The 16,226-nt window shown below is 48.9% G+C and overlaps 2 protein-coding genes across 5 annotated transcripts in view; one reads left to right on the top strand and one right to left on the bottom strand.

The window, feature by feature from the left end:
- Window positions 1–1,464: 1,464 nt before the first annotated feature.
- ADM (adrenomedullin) lies at window positions 1,465–3,365 on the bottom strand. Of its 2 annotated transcripts, none has more exons than XM_049650214.1 (4): window positions 3,208–3,365; window positions 2,623–2,741; window positions 2,322–2,471; window positions 1,465–2,110 (listed from the first exon to the last, which is right to left on the bottom strand). In XM_049650214.1, exons 2-4 carry the CDS (start codon window positions 2,718–2,720, stop codon window positions 1,795–1,797), a joined length of 564 nt encoding a protein of 187 aa, XP_049506171.1. In that variant the 5' UTR covers window positions 2,721–2,741; window positions 3,208–3,365; the 3' UTR covers window positions 1,465–1,794. The 2 variants fall into 2 exon arrangements, with proteins under 2 accessions (XP_049506171.1, XP_049506161.1); XM_049650204.1 differs by having other exon boundaries at window positions 1,465–2,113.
- A 9,149-nt stretch (window positions 3,366–12,514) lies between these two features.
- Window positions 12,515–16,226, top strand: part of SBF2 (SET binding factor 2) — a 478,944-nt gene continuing 475,232 nt past the window's right edge. For 2 of the 3 annotated variants that reach the window (XM_049650241.1, XM_049650223.1), the window contains exon 1: window positions 12,515–12,730. In XM_049650241.1, the coding sequence (XP_049506198.1) occupies window positions 12,676–12,730 (55 nt within the window). In that variant the 5' untranslated portion in view covers window positions 12,515–12,675. The remainder of the gene's footprint in view (window positions 12,731–16,226) is intronic. The other variant, XM_049650233.1, reaches the window with a different exon arrangement.

Genomic DNA, 16,226 nt, shown 5'->3' on the forward strand with positions numbered 1-16,226 from the left:
TCCACCTTCTATCACCGGAACGCGGGTCAACCTTCTAAGATGATAAAGCTAGGCGGAGGAAGGAAGGAGGGAGCAAAAGGCAGCCTGGAGAGAAGTGGAGAAAAAAATGAAAAAACTTGGGGAGGAGGAAGGAAGAGGAGAGCGGCAAGAGAAGGCGGAACAATGAAGGTCTCAGGCCGTCAGAGGCGCACGATTCCGGCGGCACGTCCGTCCCGCCCGCCTCCGGCCAGCAGCTGCACGCTGCGCAGCGTGTGGGCGCTGAGTCACGGTCCCAGAACAGGGAGCCGCCGTGCAGGTCTGGGGGGGGCCGGCCCTGGTTGGCATCTGCAAACTGTTTTTTTCTTTCCTCTCTCATTAGGGCTGTGTGCTGACTCCCACGTAGGAGGACTTATTAAACCGCACGTACCGCCTGACGGCCCTCGGGTCGTACCCCGGCTGCCGGCTGGGGGCGCCACAGCCTCGCTGATGAGCCCGCCGGCTGGCTGGGGCACCAGGGCGGCAGAAGATTGGGGTTAATGGCGTGGCTGCCGGATTCCCGGAGCAGTGCGAACATTTTGCTGGAGTAGCTTCTAACTTTTACACCGCGGCAGCCCGGGACAACTCCTCACTTAGAAGACCTCGGAGACCACCCTAACTCTCCGAGGTGCGTTTTCTTTTTCGCACGGGGTTCCGCGAGAAACTCCATAAAATCTGGGACTCTGTTGCGCAACGCAGAGAGTCGAGTCTCCCCTCTGCGCTAGGGCTCATCCTACCCAACCCGGCCCGGCCGCCACGCGAGGCTGCGACTTGAGGAGCCTTCGCGAAGCCCGGACCCGCTCGCAGGACAGGCGCTCTGCGCGCAGCACAAGGAGAGCAGCGCACGGGACAGCTCCGCCCGCGCGCGGACACGGCCGGCTCGCGCTGGAGCAGCCGTGCCACCTTCCCACTCTAGGCGGCTCCCGGACGCGCCAGGACCAGGGGAAACGTCTCTCCCAAGACTCGTCAGCCGAGAATTAATCAGCATCGAGATAGTTTATTGATTTGCTATTTCGCATATCACCCATTTTATGTAATAGATATACAGAGACACGGTGCTTCCTTCTTCCACAAGAGGTAATCAGTCTTGCACGCACACGCTCTCACACATTCCACGCAGCAATGTTCCATCTCGCTCAGACATTCACGTATTAAAATAAGTGGGGAGGGGGGCAATGCAATTGCTTTAAAATGCCCTTAATACAATATATAACGTACAAAAATATCTCTATATTTGAAGTTACAAAAAAAATCTTGACAGCAACGAACTTAAATATTGATAGTTACCTCTATATATATAACACGCATTGCACTTTTCCTCGCTAGGTTTTGGAAAGTTCAAGTAATAGTGAGGCTTGCGCCCCGGTGGGGTGACAGTCCCCCGTGAGAAATCAGTTTGTGGGTAGGCACGGCAGGGACTCAGACCCCTGCCCCTGGCCTGGGTGGAGCGGGGGGGGGGGGGGGGGGGGGGGGCGGTCGCAAGCATCTGTATCTCAATTTTTCTCCTCTCCGTAAGTCTGGCAGACACTCCCTCGCATTCTTCTGCCCCCACGGGGCACCTGGGCCCGATTGGGAGGAAGGGAACGGTGCCTCCGAGGAGAAGGGGCTCTTGCAGAGCCAGGGCTCGCCGCTGGACGGTGCCTACCGGACTCCTGGTCTCTGCAGGGCTGTCTCAGCCCGGTCTCCGTCGGCTGAGGAGCTCGGTTCTGGGAAACCCTCAGCCCCCAGGGGAAGCCAGCGGGATGCATACGCGCGCCTGTTCGCTGCTGCCACAGGCGCCTAAATCTTAAGGAGGGTGTCGAGCACCTGATGCACCCGGGAGGAGGCCGGAACCGCGCGTGCCTGTGGCTCCAGGGACAGAGTCCAGTTGGGGCCAGTCTCGGGCAGGGAGCGCCGGCGCCGGCGGCCGTAGCCCTGGGGGCTAATCTTGCTCCTGGGGGCGACGCCGTCCTTGTCCTTGTCCGTGAACTGGTAGATTTGGTGCGCCAGTTTCTGCACTGTGCACGTTCCGAAGCGGCAGCCGAAGCTCCGCAGGCCCTGGAAGTTGTTCATGCTCTGGCGGTAGCGCTTGACTCGGACGCGGGCGGCGTCCGGACTGCTGGGGAAGGGAAGGAAGGTAACATGAGACCCCCATCAAGCAGGGCTTTGGCCTCAGCCACCAGGAATCCGAGCCATTCAAGGACCAGAGGGAACGGGAAACTGCTACCGCGGTCTGAACTGCCAGACAGCCCTGAAGATCCCCAGGGCCAGGGTAGTGGAGGAGAGTTCCCCCTTGCCCACCCCGCTTCGGCACAGGGCATAGTTACCTGGCCTGGGGGTTGTGAGTGGCGACCTTCACGTCCTGGGGCCGAATGAGAGTCTGGGTTGGCCCGGCCTTCACGTAAGTGAGCCCTGTGGGGTAGCTGCTGGACACCCGAAGTTCCCTCTTGCCACGACTTAGAGCCCACTTATTCCATCTAGAAAACACAAATAGACTCGATTCGCGTGCGTCCAGGCGAGGTCCCGGTCCAGACGGGCTCCGGTTCACTTCTAACCCCTCGGGACCGACAGCCAGTTTCCCTTGTCTCCCAGGTACAAGGACTGAGGAGGGAGCTGCTTGCGACTCACTTCTTTCGGAACTCTGACGCCACGTCGAGCCGAGCAGTGTCCGCGCCCAAGAAGGCCAGGGAGCCCAGGTACATGAGGGCGACGGGAACCAGCTTCATGCCGGCGGCGATGTGCAAACCCTGGAAGGAGAGAGGGGCCGAGCGTGAGCACTCCGCCTGTAGCACGGCCCGGGCGGGGCACGGAGGACGTGTGGGGGCCCCCCGCTCGGGCAGGCTCAGCCCGCGCTCTGCCTGGCTCAGACGCTTATCTCGCCCGGGCGCAGAGAGGCGCCAGCTGCATTTGCACCCGCCGGGTGGGTGACGGGCCCCTCAGAGGAGGCCTTTACCTAGCGCCAGGCTCCCAGAGGTTCCCTGCCCAACTTCTCGTTATTTGGCTGGCGGAGTAGAAGGGAGTGGGTCTCTGCAGTTCCAGCTGTGTGCACGGCTGGACCCAGGATATAGGACGCAACCCGCGAAGGACCTTCCAAAATGGGTTGTACCCCTCACCCAGCACTCCCAGTTTCCAGCACTCTAAAGTCCCTCCCCCCACTACCCGCCCTCCCACCCCCCCCCACCCCCGCTAACCCGCCCCGCCTGTGGCGCCTACCTGCTGAGGGGGTGATCTGCCAAGGTCTGGGAGGTGAAAGTCTGAGACGTCGCTCTGGCACTGGCAAAACCCCACCGTCCAAGCCGCGGTGAGAAACCAGAGGTGGCAAGGCTCGAGCTGTTCCGGCTAGTGTCACCAAGAAACCACTGAGTGTCCGGCTCCGGTGCCTCAGCTTTATAAGAGCAGAGGGGGCGGGGCTTGGGCTGCCCTCGCGCCCTCCCATTCTTCCCTCGGGCGCGCGCGGGCCTCTGCATTCGGGCGCGCGCATTGCAGCCCGAGGATGTGGGATTGCGGTGAGGGTCCCTCATGCCCAGAGGGCTCAGAGATGAGCTCCAGAGATTGGTTCAGGAACTACCACAAGCCTAAATCTTCAGAACATAAACCAGGGAGAAGTAGGGCCGGTACAACCTCTTGGGGTCCTTACTCAGGACCTATGCAACCCAGACTGTGAGGCCTACTGGCACGGAACTGCAGCAGTCAGCGGGAGGTACCACGCGTATGGCCCGAACCCCGGACCTCGGGAGCGGTGGCCTCGAGTGGACCGCGCCCCCTGCCGGCTCGGCGCCTGACCTGACCGCGACCCCAGACTCCTGCAGAGCCGCAGGGGCAGGACACAGAGCAGAGACTGGAGGAGTGGGGCTCGCCAGCACCCCCCGAGAGGATGAGACTCCAAGGTTCTGGAATGGGCTAGAAAGATTTCGCAATAAGGGCAAGGCTCGGGAAGGCTGATTTGAGAATTGGGATTTGGAGGAGGGGAATTATCTGAAGCTTCAGAATTTAGTTGCCTATTTGGAAATATGGGAATAACTAAAATTAGGACGGACGACACCGTTTCGTTTCCTTCCCCTTGTAATCCAATTATTCCTTACAAGGGTACAACCTGAGAGTTTGTCTGGCTACCTTCGGAGACTTCATTCACCCATTGTAAACGTGTGGATTTACAGCCTGGAAGCACACTAATGCTTCACCTATGTTAATCGCTTTAGAGTTTACAAAACAGTCACATCCTGATCTTTGATCCAGACACCCACCCTTGAGTTAAGAGAGTTAAGTTAACATTACTGTTCTCATTTCCCAAGGAGAAAATTGAAGTTCAGAGAGAGGAGGTATTTGACCAAAGTCACACCAAAGGTAGGGAGCAATAAAGTCCTAACTCGGCCAGGGAAGCAAACACCGCAGACTGGGGCGCGGCATGGATATTTCTAGGCTGGGGTCATCATGCCGTCAGGGGGGAGAGGAGAATCCTAGCCCCCGCCCAAGGATTTATGCCTGTTCATGATGAGTCACCCCCAAGCACGTTTGTCACCCGTTTGTGTTCTTCCCTCACCTCTTCTTGACTTCATTTTCTTCTTTTCTGAGGGCCAAACCGGAAGGGAACTCAGCCCCGTGGGGCTCCCTAGTTCTTGGATTCCGGCTTCTGGTATCCTATCACCACCCACTGCCACACTCGCAAGTCCTGAAGCCGGGTGCCTAGACCAAGAGGCTGTGGTCCCGGGACCATTGGGACTCTGCCGACCAGCTTCCAGTCCCCACCCCGTGGCTGTGTAAACGTGGGCAAATTAAGTTTCTCCATCTATGACATGTCTTCTGCAGATTTCTTCGCTTCCTACCTGCTCTGCCAAATTGGTCCTGAGACCCAATGCAAAGAAGACTGGGTGCTAGGTGGCAGAGAATGGCCTGGTCTGGACCACATACTGCTGGTTCAGCGGCCTTTTCATTCTCAGGACTGAACCATGGACATTTTACCCCGGGAAGGAATGGCTGTCGCCGATGTTATTTATTCTGAGGACTCTTCCCCCAAGGGAATCACCTGAATGGACCTGAGTTCTAGCTGAGGGTTGGGGGGCAGATTCCTGACTCTGGCTGTGGCACTGACTCTCGCAAGGGCTGGGGTCAGAGGGGTGCAGCGCAGCATAATGGCTGGGTTCCAGCCGCCTGGAGGGCTGCAGGGCTGTCACTGCAGCAGGCGGCTCTTCCGTTGGTACCTCAGACAGTGGATATTACTGCGCGCCTGCTGTTTCCAGGAGCCTCCCCCAGCCAAACTATTCTGCTTCTCTCCCACTTCCCATCTCTTCCTCAGGCTCTCCGCACCAACCTTGTCCAAGACAGGCTGGCTGTCAGTTTTGTCTGAGGATGCGAGTTACTTGTAGCCAGCTTCCAGTTGGGTCCGCGCCAATACAGGTTTTACTTTCATTTCCCTGGCGCGCGAGTCTCGACTTCTGTAAAGGTCAAGGACAGCTGGGCGCCGGCCCACAGCCAGGGTAGGTCCCGTGGTCTGGACTCGTTCCTTCCAGTTCCCACCAGCCCTGGGCGGTCGGTCTGCAGAGGACTCTGTGCTGTCCCTCGTTGCCTCCTCTCTGTGTCTTTTTGGAGAGCCTATGATTCCGTGGGAGTGGGTGGAGAGTGGGGGGGGGGGGCGGGGGGGGGAATTGGCTTTAGTTCCTCTGCAGGATCGCGAAGCGTGCTCTAGATGCAAACTTCGCTTTGAGCTACGGGCTGCTTCAACAAGCAAAGCAAACCCTGGAGGGGAGACTGGGCTCCGCTCCGCCTGGCTCCAGTGGCTACACCAGCGACTTAGCAGCGATACCAGGAATTCCCACCTGAGAGAGCCTTGGCACAATTCTTATCAGCCCAGGTGACCCTTGGCGCTCTAGCGCTTAGAGATCTGACGCTTGAAAACCCCCGCCAATCATTTCCCCACCCCCCATTTTTTTAAGTACTGAATTGGCAGCTCGGGATCTTGCTAGAACACCGTATCTTCGAAAGTGTGTGCGTGTCTGCGCGCGCGCGCGTTTGCGTAAGCGAGCGACAAGAGCCCGAGCGTTCCGTTGGGGGGTGATAGGGTATACGTTGTAAAAATATATAAAATTATACAAAATTTGCCAAATGTTGGCATCTTTTTCTCCCATGCTACTTTGGTTCGCTTAATCATCTCTGAAGAAACACACACACACACACACACACACACGCACACACGAATGTGTTTTCAGTTACACGGTGGGATCTAGAAGAAAACCTCACAGGAGTTCTGCTTCTGGTAATTTGTTAACGTGAAGTTTCAAACAAGCTGCAGTGATTGGATTCATATTGAGTAGAAGGAAGGAAGGGAAGGAAGAAACATCTTTAAAATCTCACTGTCAAGAAAAGAGAAAGACAAAAAAAGAAAGAAATTCTAGTAAATGATGGCCCACTTTTTTTGTGCCCAAGAATTCTTAAAGGGTCAGATGGTAAATAAACCCCAAAGCAGGGTAATTAATGTATGCATCCTGAAATCATACGTAAAGACACACAAATATGCTGAATGTTTGTTATACTGGTGTCTCAATTGGTGTCTTCTTTACATTCCAACTGAATTATTTTTAGGCCCTCAATCCAAGCCTTATTGTTACTGATGTTTGGAGTTTAAAAAAACTGTGGTGGTTTCTCAGCTAATATATGGACACATTCCCTAAAGCCAGTTTGACCACACTCAGCTCATGCAGAAAAACAATGAGAAGCAATATATTATATTAATGATAGTAAGAAGAATAAAACTGAGGAGCTCAGTGCATTGCATAATTATCTCAGATGCCTCTTTTTTTCAAACAGGAAAGTTCATAATGCATGTATTATTCATGTTTCAAAACCATGCTGCTAAGCTAAGGGCTTGTTTACAAAGCCCACTTGAAAACAAGGTTTAAGAAACTTCCTGGAAGTTTCTAAACACAAAGTGGTTTAGAGAAAGGACACAATCAGTTTTACAGATTTGATCACTCACAGGGAAAAGTAAAGCAGGATTAAAAACTTGGCACTTCTTTGGAATCTCTGACCTGTCCGAGGAGCTAATAAAATACAGATCCTTTCCAGAAAAATGCACATGTAAATAAACCAATTTAAGTATAAAATAGGCATACAATTTGCTGCCTCATTTTTGTGCAGAAACAATCAGTCCTGGGGCACCTGGTTGGCTTAGTTGGTAGAGCATACAACTCTTGATCTCAGAGTGGGGAGTTTGAGCCCCATATTGGGTTGTAGAGTTTACTAAACCAATTGTATATATATAAATCAGTCCTTGGGGCACCTGGGTGGCTTAGCCCGTTAGATGTCCAACTCTTGATTTCAGCTCAGGTCATGGTCCCATTGTTAGACTGAGCCCTGCGTTGGGCTCTGTGCTGGCAGTGAGGAGCCTCCTTGAGATTCTGTTTTTCCCCCTCTCTCTGCCCCTCTCCCTTGCTCATGTGGGTGTTCTCTCTCTCTCTCAAAATAAATAAACAAACTTTAAAAATATAGTAAAAAATCAGCCCTTTATGTGACAAGCCTCCTTGAAGCTTAAAGAATATAAGTTGCTATAGACAGATGAAAGAGAATACAGAAAAGATGGTAAACATATAGAAGCTTGTTATACTAACAGCTATAACAGAATAAGATGAAATGACTTCAAGAGAAATTTATTACTGATGACCCAATGATTGGTATTAATAAATGGATTATAAAAGAGATGATTAGACCATTTGGGTGTCATCTGTAGCCAAAAGTGTTAACAGGAGCAACCATTATGCTGCCTGCCTCCAGGTGGGGATCCTATGCTATCAGATTAGAACCACTTTAAGGAAGCAATTCTTATGCATGGGGCTATGTGATTTGAAAGTGCATTTATTCCTTTAACAACTATTTACTGAACACATATTACATGCATAGCTCTGTGCTGAATGTTGGGCATACAGTAATGATTAATGCAAACATCTTGTCCTCAATGAGTTTACAGGATGGTGGGTAGCCAGATGTAAATACATCTTCAAAAGAATAAATACATGATTATAAACTATGGTAAGTGTTCTGAAGGAAATGCAAAACTAGGGGGATAATGTTCCAAATGGAGGAAACAGCATATACAAAGCCTTAGAGGTGAGAAACCACTTGGTATATTAGAGAGAGGCTGGTATGGTTGAAACATGTTGAGTGAGGAAGAAGAGTGGCATGAAATAAGATCAAAGAGGTCATCAGGATTAGAGTAAGTAGGACCCTTTGGGACATGATGAAGATTTTGTACTTTATTCATGATGATGTGGGAATCTATCGACAGGTGTAAAGTTGAGAGAGACATGATCTGATATACATTTATTTAAAAGATCATTTTGGCTATTTAATGTGGCCTGGATGAAGGAAGAGCAAGAAGGGAAACAGTGGCAGTGATGGTACTCTGGAGAGACTGGTGAGGGCGTAGTCCACCCATAATCTCTATTAATTTACCCCTACACAGACATACACACACATGCACACATTCCACTCTAAGCTTCACGAATAGGGCCGGCTTTGTGGACATGCACCATGTTCTGTCACACAGGGTCCCACAGTTGGTTTAATGCTCTGTCACTGTTTTGAGATTCTTAATAATTTTTTAACAGAGGATCCTACGTTTTCATTTTATATTGGGCTCTACAAATGATGTAGCCAGTCCTACTCATCAAAAAAACATGCAAGCTAAGTAAAAGCAGCTTGCAAACTCTCACAGCACCTACTTACACTATAGCTGCTAATGTCAGGGGTACTTAATATGTGTCAGGATTCAACTACTCATATAATCAACATGTGTGAAAGCAACTACTGGACAATTTCCATCAGCCATCAGTGAAGCCTCCTTCCTGTACCCCAAACATACACCCAAGGCAGAAACAGTGTGTTTGCTATACAATTTAATTTGAAGATAAGGTTCATTGCCTGCTTACCGTCCTTAAGTTTTTTTTATCTACGTGGAAGATCTAGAACCACCAATGAAGCAGGGACATCAGTTAGGAAGTCATAGCAATAGTTAAGGTGGAAGGTGGTAGTGGCTCAGATAGTGGGGTGACAATGGGGGTCAGGAGGAGTATACATATTTGGGAAGTGGGATCAATAGGACTGAGTGATGAATGCGGGGCTGAGAGAGGGGCATGTGTCGAAGATAACAATCATTAAGATTTTTACCTAGGCATCTGAAAGGATGGGGATATGGCAATGGATCAGGCAATTTTCTAAATCGTGTCCTTTGCTACTGTAAAGACCATTTTAAGAAGTCCCAGCCCTGCTTGTGGACATTTGGTTAAGTCTAACTCTCATATTGCCTCTCTGAACTGTAGCGGCTAACCACAGGAAGCACTTGAAATGACTGTACAGATCAACCACTCACTCCGCAACAGCCAACTGTAGGAGCAGAGGGCTGATAATTCTTGCTCACTAGTAACTGGCTGCATTTTTGTCTTCTAAAACATAGATGAAAGGCATATGCTATGTTGCATATTCTTCTTCCCCTCCTGCTCCTGCCTGCCTTCAGTAAAACAAATCTGGGTTTTACTCCCTCACTCTTTGGTGAAAGGTGATGGTGGTTATCTCAAGGGGATGGTCTGGCCTTCAGCCAACCTCAGTAATCAGGTGCCTTGTTAGGGCTTATCAGTTTCAGCAGATTGGCAGTTGTTGGCTGAGAAGCAAAGCACAGCTCCAGTGTATGCTAAATATGTTCACATGTGTATATAAACACATGGTGCCTTTATACATATACCTGGGATATGTCAAAATCCCTATGCTACAAAACACCCATTTGCAAATGGAATGGCAGCCCCCCTATGACTCAGCAGATGGAATATGCCTAACAGCACACAATGTTTAATTCTAGGCTGTGAAAACAACTAAGCTTCAATTAAAAAAAAAAAAAAAGTAAGTTAAAATTATTCATTTATTTAAACAAATTTTTTAATGTTTATTTATTTTTGAGAGAGACAGAGTGTGAGCAGGGGAGGGGCAGAGAGAGAGAGAGAGAGAGGGAGACAGAATCTGAAGCAGGCTCCAGGCTCTGAGCTGGCAGCAAAGAGCCCTACGTGAGGCTTGAACTCCCAAACTGTGAGATCATGATCTGAGCCAAAGTCAGCCACTTAACCAACTGAATCACCCAGGAGCCCCTAAAAAGTTAAAATAATTTAAACCCACACTTGTTAATAAAATAAAGCTCAACATATTTAAAAAGTAAAATGGGACTCCTATGTCATGCTATATACAAAAATTAATACAAAATGGCCTAAATACAAGAGCTAAAACTATGAAACTCTTAGAAGAAATCAGGAGCAAATTTTTATGACCTTGGATTTGGCAATGGATTTTTAGATATGACACCAAAAGCCCAGAAAACAAAAGAAAAAATAGATACATTATATTTTATATAGTATATACATACAATGGAATACTATTCAGCCATAACGAAATGAAGTACTGATACATGCTATGGAATGGATGAAGCTTGAAAACATTATACTAAATGAAAGAACCCACAAAAGATCACATATTGTATGATTCCATTTACATCAAATATCCATAATAGGTAAATCCATAGAGAGCAAGCAAATGGTGGTTACCAGGGGCTGGGGGAGGAGAAATGGGAGCGGCTGCTTACTGAGTATGATAGAAATTATTTTGGAACTAGATAGAAGTGGTAGTTATACAACATTGTGAATCTACTGAATACCACTGAATTGTACTTTGAAAGGGTTAATTTTATGTTATATGAATTTCACATTATTATTTAAAGTTTTATTTAAGTAATCTTTATACCCAACATGGGGCTGGAACTCAACACTGTAAGATCAAGAGTTGTATGCTTTTCTGAGCCAGCCAGGCACCCCTTTGCCTTAATTTAAAGACACATAAAATGGGGAAGGAACATGACAGTTGCCTTAAAAATCTGAAAGTCTAACTAAAAGATAGATTTTTATTTCTGGGTAGTTCCAGAGAGAATAGGGGAAGTTACAGAACAACTGTAACATAATGAGTAAGACCTTTCTAATAGGGCTTTTAAACAGTGGAATGCGCGGCCTCCCAAGGAAGTAAGGTTACTTCTTACTGAAAGTGATCAAGTTGGATGATGAGCTCTTCAGGGAAGTTATAGAGAGGATTCTTACATGAGGTGTGACTGAGGCTTTTTTGGTTTAATTATTTTCAAGTTCAATCTGTTATCTTCTTTCCACCCCTGTAACTAGACAGATTAAGTTTGACCACAAGCAATTTGCATACAAATTCCTAGAGTTAAGGTATTCCTTCCTGGGAATTTTAGTTTTAGTGTCGCCCAACCCTCTCAATTTTTGGATGAAGAAAGTATGGCACAGAAAGAGGAAATGATCAATTATACTTTCAGAAATTGAAACTCCAACTCTCTGGACTCTGAGTTCAGAGTTCAAGCTATAGCAACTTCCTGTTGGTAGTTGAGGGGAAATTGTACATTCACTCTTTAAATATATTTGTTAAGCACCAACTGTATACCAGACAGATGTAAATGGTATGGGTCAAGTCCTCAATTAGTAAAGAGTAGCGATAAGCAACCACGAAGATGATCACATTTGCAAACCATGGAGATTCCCAAAACTTCAGCCTACCCCCCTGTAACTTATCCGACTACTAAAACTTCCTCAGATACTAACAAATGACAACACAAACTCATCTGGGTGTTTCACCAGCCAAATTTGAAATGATCAATACTAGCAGCCAAAAAGAAAGCGACCTAGAGAATCTCTAGTGAGACCCACTAATTCTTTGTATTGCGTGCTTGAGTGGGTTATGTTGGAAGCCACCACCTGCTCCTGCTACAAGAGCCCTGGGACCGCGGCAAGGGCAGAAAACCTAGGCGGGAGGGGCTCCCTTGGGAGAGACAAAGCCTCCTCCCTCACACTCTATTGGACCCGGCCAGTTCAGGAGGATCCCGGGGATGCCGCGTTCTTTGGTGGAATCCAGCCACCCCCACCGGGCACTCCGGGGGAAGCCCAGGCCAACCGCCCCCAGCCCACCCAGCACTGAAGCACGAGGCGCCTCAAGATTGCGCAAAAGCCTCTCCCTCCCCCGCCTGCTCGGTGGCATGTTCCTAAAATTCCCATCTGCACAACATAAACAGGAAACGTGCAGCAAAAGCCCTGGCAGTGCAAATTCCGTGCTGCAGTCGAGGGCGGGAGAATCTCGTCTTTGGTAGGGGAGTAGTGGGGGGAGGGGAAGAGCCAAACTTTTCAGGAGACCCCTCAACGATCCTTGTCTCTTCTTCCCAGATCCAGAAAGAAAGAATAGAGAAGGCGGAAGGAAAGGACTCCCCGCTTAGGAAAAAAAGGGGAGGGGGCGAGGGGGTGGTGGGCCACGAAAGGGCAACCAGGCTTCCAAGTGAACCACCAGGAGCGGCTGCGGTGGCGGGAATACGTCCAGCAGCCCACTCTACTAAGCCAGCAGTCCGAGCGACCCGGGGAGCTGCGGGGTGGGCTCACCCTTGGCCACGGGTCCTGGAGTCTGCGCGGGTGGGGGCGGGGGAGGAGCAGGCGCTCGGCTTAGCGCAGGCGCACAGCGCGCCTTGGTTGTCAAACATGGCTGAAGTGCCGCCGCTGCCGCTACTGCTGCTGCAGGGAAAATGCTGAGCCCTCCCGGGCCCGGTGGGCGGCGGCGGCAAGGGCGGCGACGGGCACCTGCTTCCCGGGCGCTGCGGCGGCGGCCATGGCCCGGCTGGCCGACTACTTCATCGTAGTAGGCTACGACCACGAGAAGCCAGGTAAGGGTGTGGGGCGGGCGCCGCCCCCGGGCCTCCCCGCCCCCGTCCCCCCCCCCCGCCCCCACTCCCCGGCTGCTGTCCAGTGGGCTCTGCGGGGCTGGGCGTCGCAGCAGGGAGGCGGGGAGGGCCGGGCCGGCCGCGGCGGAGCGGGAGGTCGGTGTCCGGCCTTCGTGGCTGGGCTGAGCCTCACGGTGGGCGTGAGGGACCGGCACGAGGGGAGGGGGAGGGGAGAAGAAGGGGAAGAGGCCGCGTCCGCGGGGGCCCAGGGAGGCCCAGCTGGGCCAGCTGGGGGCGAGTGCGGGTGTTGCGACCCTCGCTCCGGAGAGGCCGGGTACCAGGGGCAGCGCCCTGGTGCCCGCGGGATTGGGCCAGGATCTTAGGGCTAGGAGGGCAGGAGCCAACTGTGTTAAGTTCCTCGGGGATAAACTTCTGCCCTGCATCCTGAGTGAGTAACGAGTGACGCAGGGGGCTGTCCTCTCCAAAAGGAAATGCTGAGAGAGTCCAGTGCTACCTCACCCCTTCCTTGTCGGAGGCCTGTCTAGTCACCGCCCCAGTGAACCCATGGTACTGGGGAAGGGGGTCCTTGCAGTTTTAAACGTTTCTAGGAAATGCTCCCTGTTCTTTCAGGACAAGATATGGTAGTCATTTCAGAGTGTCTGAGCACTATCTTTTAAGTAAGGACAGTCATCCAACCGCTGAAGGTCTTAATGTTAATGTGTGACTAAAAAACCTTTTTTTGGATTAAAAAAGTTTTTTTGAGTATAATTGACACACAGTGTTTAATGCATGTTCTAATCTTCTAATTCATCGCAAAATTTTCTTCATAAGGAACAGTTTGGCAAATGCATTGTATTTTAATTTCATCATTGGACTTCTGCAACTTAAGAAAATTCAGGGTTCATGCACGTTTATTTTTGTATTTGCATTTCTTTGTATTCTGTAGCTAAGCATAATGTAATAAATTGAACTAGAAAGCACATGTATTTCAGGTTAATTCCAGTTGCACATTTGCAAGGAATTTTATACAGCAGCTGGTAGTCCCTACATCTTTCAGAGGAGATGCTGAGATTGTGTTTTGCTGATGGTTACAGTCATCTGTAGCGTCAGAATGTCATTGTGCTACCCATTCTCTGTCAACTCCTCCTTTCACTATTACTCTTCTAATTTCCTTCAGTGGGAAATTTTTATTTAAAAACATTTTTTTTTTTTTTAATGTTTACTCGTATTTGAGAGAGAGAAAGAGCGTGAGCAGGGGCGGGGCAGAGAGAGAGGGAGACACAGAATCCAAAGCAGGCTCCAGGCTCTGAGCTTTCAACACAGACCCCAATGCAGGGTTCAAACTCACAAGCCTCAAGAGCATGACCTGAGCAGAAGTTGTCGCTTAACCGACTGAGCCACCCAGGTGCCCCAGTGGGAAACTTACATTTTTTAATCTGTCACTACTCATGACCTAATGGAGGTCAATTGTTAAGAGAAGGGGTTGGGCTGTATTTAAAGTATCTTCTGGCTCCAACATTTTCTTATTTCCTAGTAATTTTGCATTCTGCAGTCTCTTACCAACAATATGGAGAATCACAGTTTATTTATTTTTTTTAATATTTATTTTTGAGAGAGAGCACGCAAGTCGGTAGGGACAAAGAGAGGGGGACAGAGGATCCGAAGCAAGCTCCACACTAACAGCAGAGAGTCCGTTGTGGGACTCAAAGTTACAAACCCTGAGATCATGACCTGAGCCAAAGTGGGTGGCTTCTCGGCTGAGCCACCCAGGTGCCCCAAAATCACAGTTTATTTTTAACATTATTTCATTTTTAGCAACATTGTTTTTTCTCACTTAAGAAAATTGAAACAATCACAAACTTGCAGAAACTTGCAAATAAGGTAGGAAGAACTTTTTTCCCTGAACCATTTGAGAGGAAGCTGCTGACCTGATGCCCTGTCATTCCAGAATGCTTTAGTGTGCATGTTTTTACAAAAAAGGATATTCTCCTTTAATCACAATACAATTATCAAAATCAGGAAATTTATGTTGATATAGTTCTCCATCTAGTTTTAAGCGTTGTTGATAGTGCTATTAATCTTTCTACTGGCAAAAGGATCCCATTCAGAATTATTTGTTGCTTTTATTAGTCATGTCTCTTTATTCTTCAGTCTGGAACAATTCCTTCATCTTCTCTTGCTTTTCATAACCTTGACACTTAGGAAGATTACAGGGCCTTTATTTTGTAGAATGCCCCTCAGTTTGGGGTTATCTGTTCTCCAGTGATTAGATACATACAGATTATGTACTTTGTGTAGAAATATCACAAAAAGTGATGCTCATTGCAGCCTATCAGGTGGTACACAATTTCAGTTTATCCCATTATTGATGATTTTCACTTTGATTACTTGATATAAGCAATCCCTGCCAGGCTTCTTCGATATAAAGTTAATATGTAATTGTTAATAAATCATTTTGTGAGGAGTACTTTGAAGCTCTGTAAATATCTTGTTCCTCATTAAGCTTTTCTTTTTAAATGTTTATTTATTTTTGAGAGACAGAGAGAGAGAGCTGGGGAGGGGCAGAGAGAGGGGGAGATACAGAATCCAAAGCAGGCTGCAGGCTCTGAGCTGTTAGCACAGAGCCCCACATGGGGCTTAAACTGCAAGATCATGACCTGAGCTGAAGTCAGATGTCAGACTCTTAAACTGACTGAGCCACCCAGGAACCCTGTATGATTTTTTTTTTTTTTTTTTTTAGTGGATTATATTCTGTTACTATTTATTTTGATGTTTAGATTGTTTCTTATTTGGCCAATGAGAGCCCATTCAATCTGGCTTCTGTGTCTTTATGACATATCCCCCTCATTCTTTGAGCATGTCTTTACTTTTTGGCATGAGAAAGTTTATCCTATACTATATCTGCCTTAGTCCTGCAATTGGCCATTTCTCTAGGGTCCCTGAATCCTTTTAGTGGAGAATGATTTTTTTTTTTAAGTTTGTTTATTTTTGAGGGAGAGAGAGAGTGGGGGAGGGGCAGAGAGAGAGAGAGGAAAAGAAAGAATCCCAAGCAAGCTCCACACTGTCAGTGCAGAGCTGGATGCCAGGCTCGATCTTATGACTATGAGACCATGACCTGAGCCTAAGAGTCAGACACTCAACCGACTGAGCAACCCAGGCGCCCTAAGAATGATGTTTTGAATTGTTCTCAATGTTTATTTATTTTTGAGAGAGAGAGAGAGAGACAGAGAGAGAGAGAGAGACAGACAGACAGACAAAGCATGAGTTGGGAAGGGTCAGAGAGAGAGGGAGACACAGAATCTGAAGCAGGCTCCAGGCTCCAGGCTCTGAGCTGTCAGTGCAGAGCCTGACGTGGGGCTTGAACTCACAAACTGTGAGATCATGACCTGAGCTGAAGTTGGATGCTTAACTGACTGAGCCACCCAGGGGCCCCTGAGAATGACATTTTGAAGCTAAGATCTCAGTGCTAGTATTTTTATTGCTGTTCGGTTGTTAGTGC

The sequence above is a fragment of the Panthera uncia genome, chromosome D1 (assembly GCF_023721935.1).
Source record: "Panthera uncia isolate 11264 chromosome D1, Puncia_PCG_1.0, whole genome shotgun sequence".
NCBI classification, from domain to species: domain Eukaryota; kingdom Metazoa; phylum Chordata; class Mammalia; order Carnivora; family Felidae; genus Panthera; species Panthera uncia.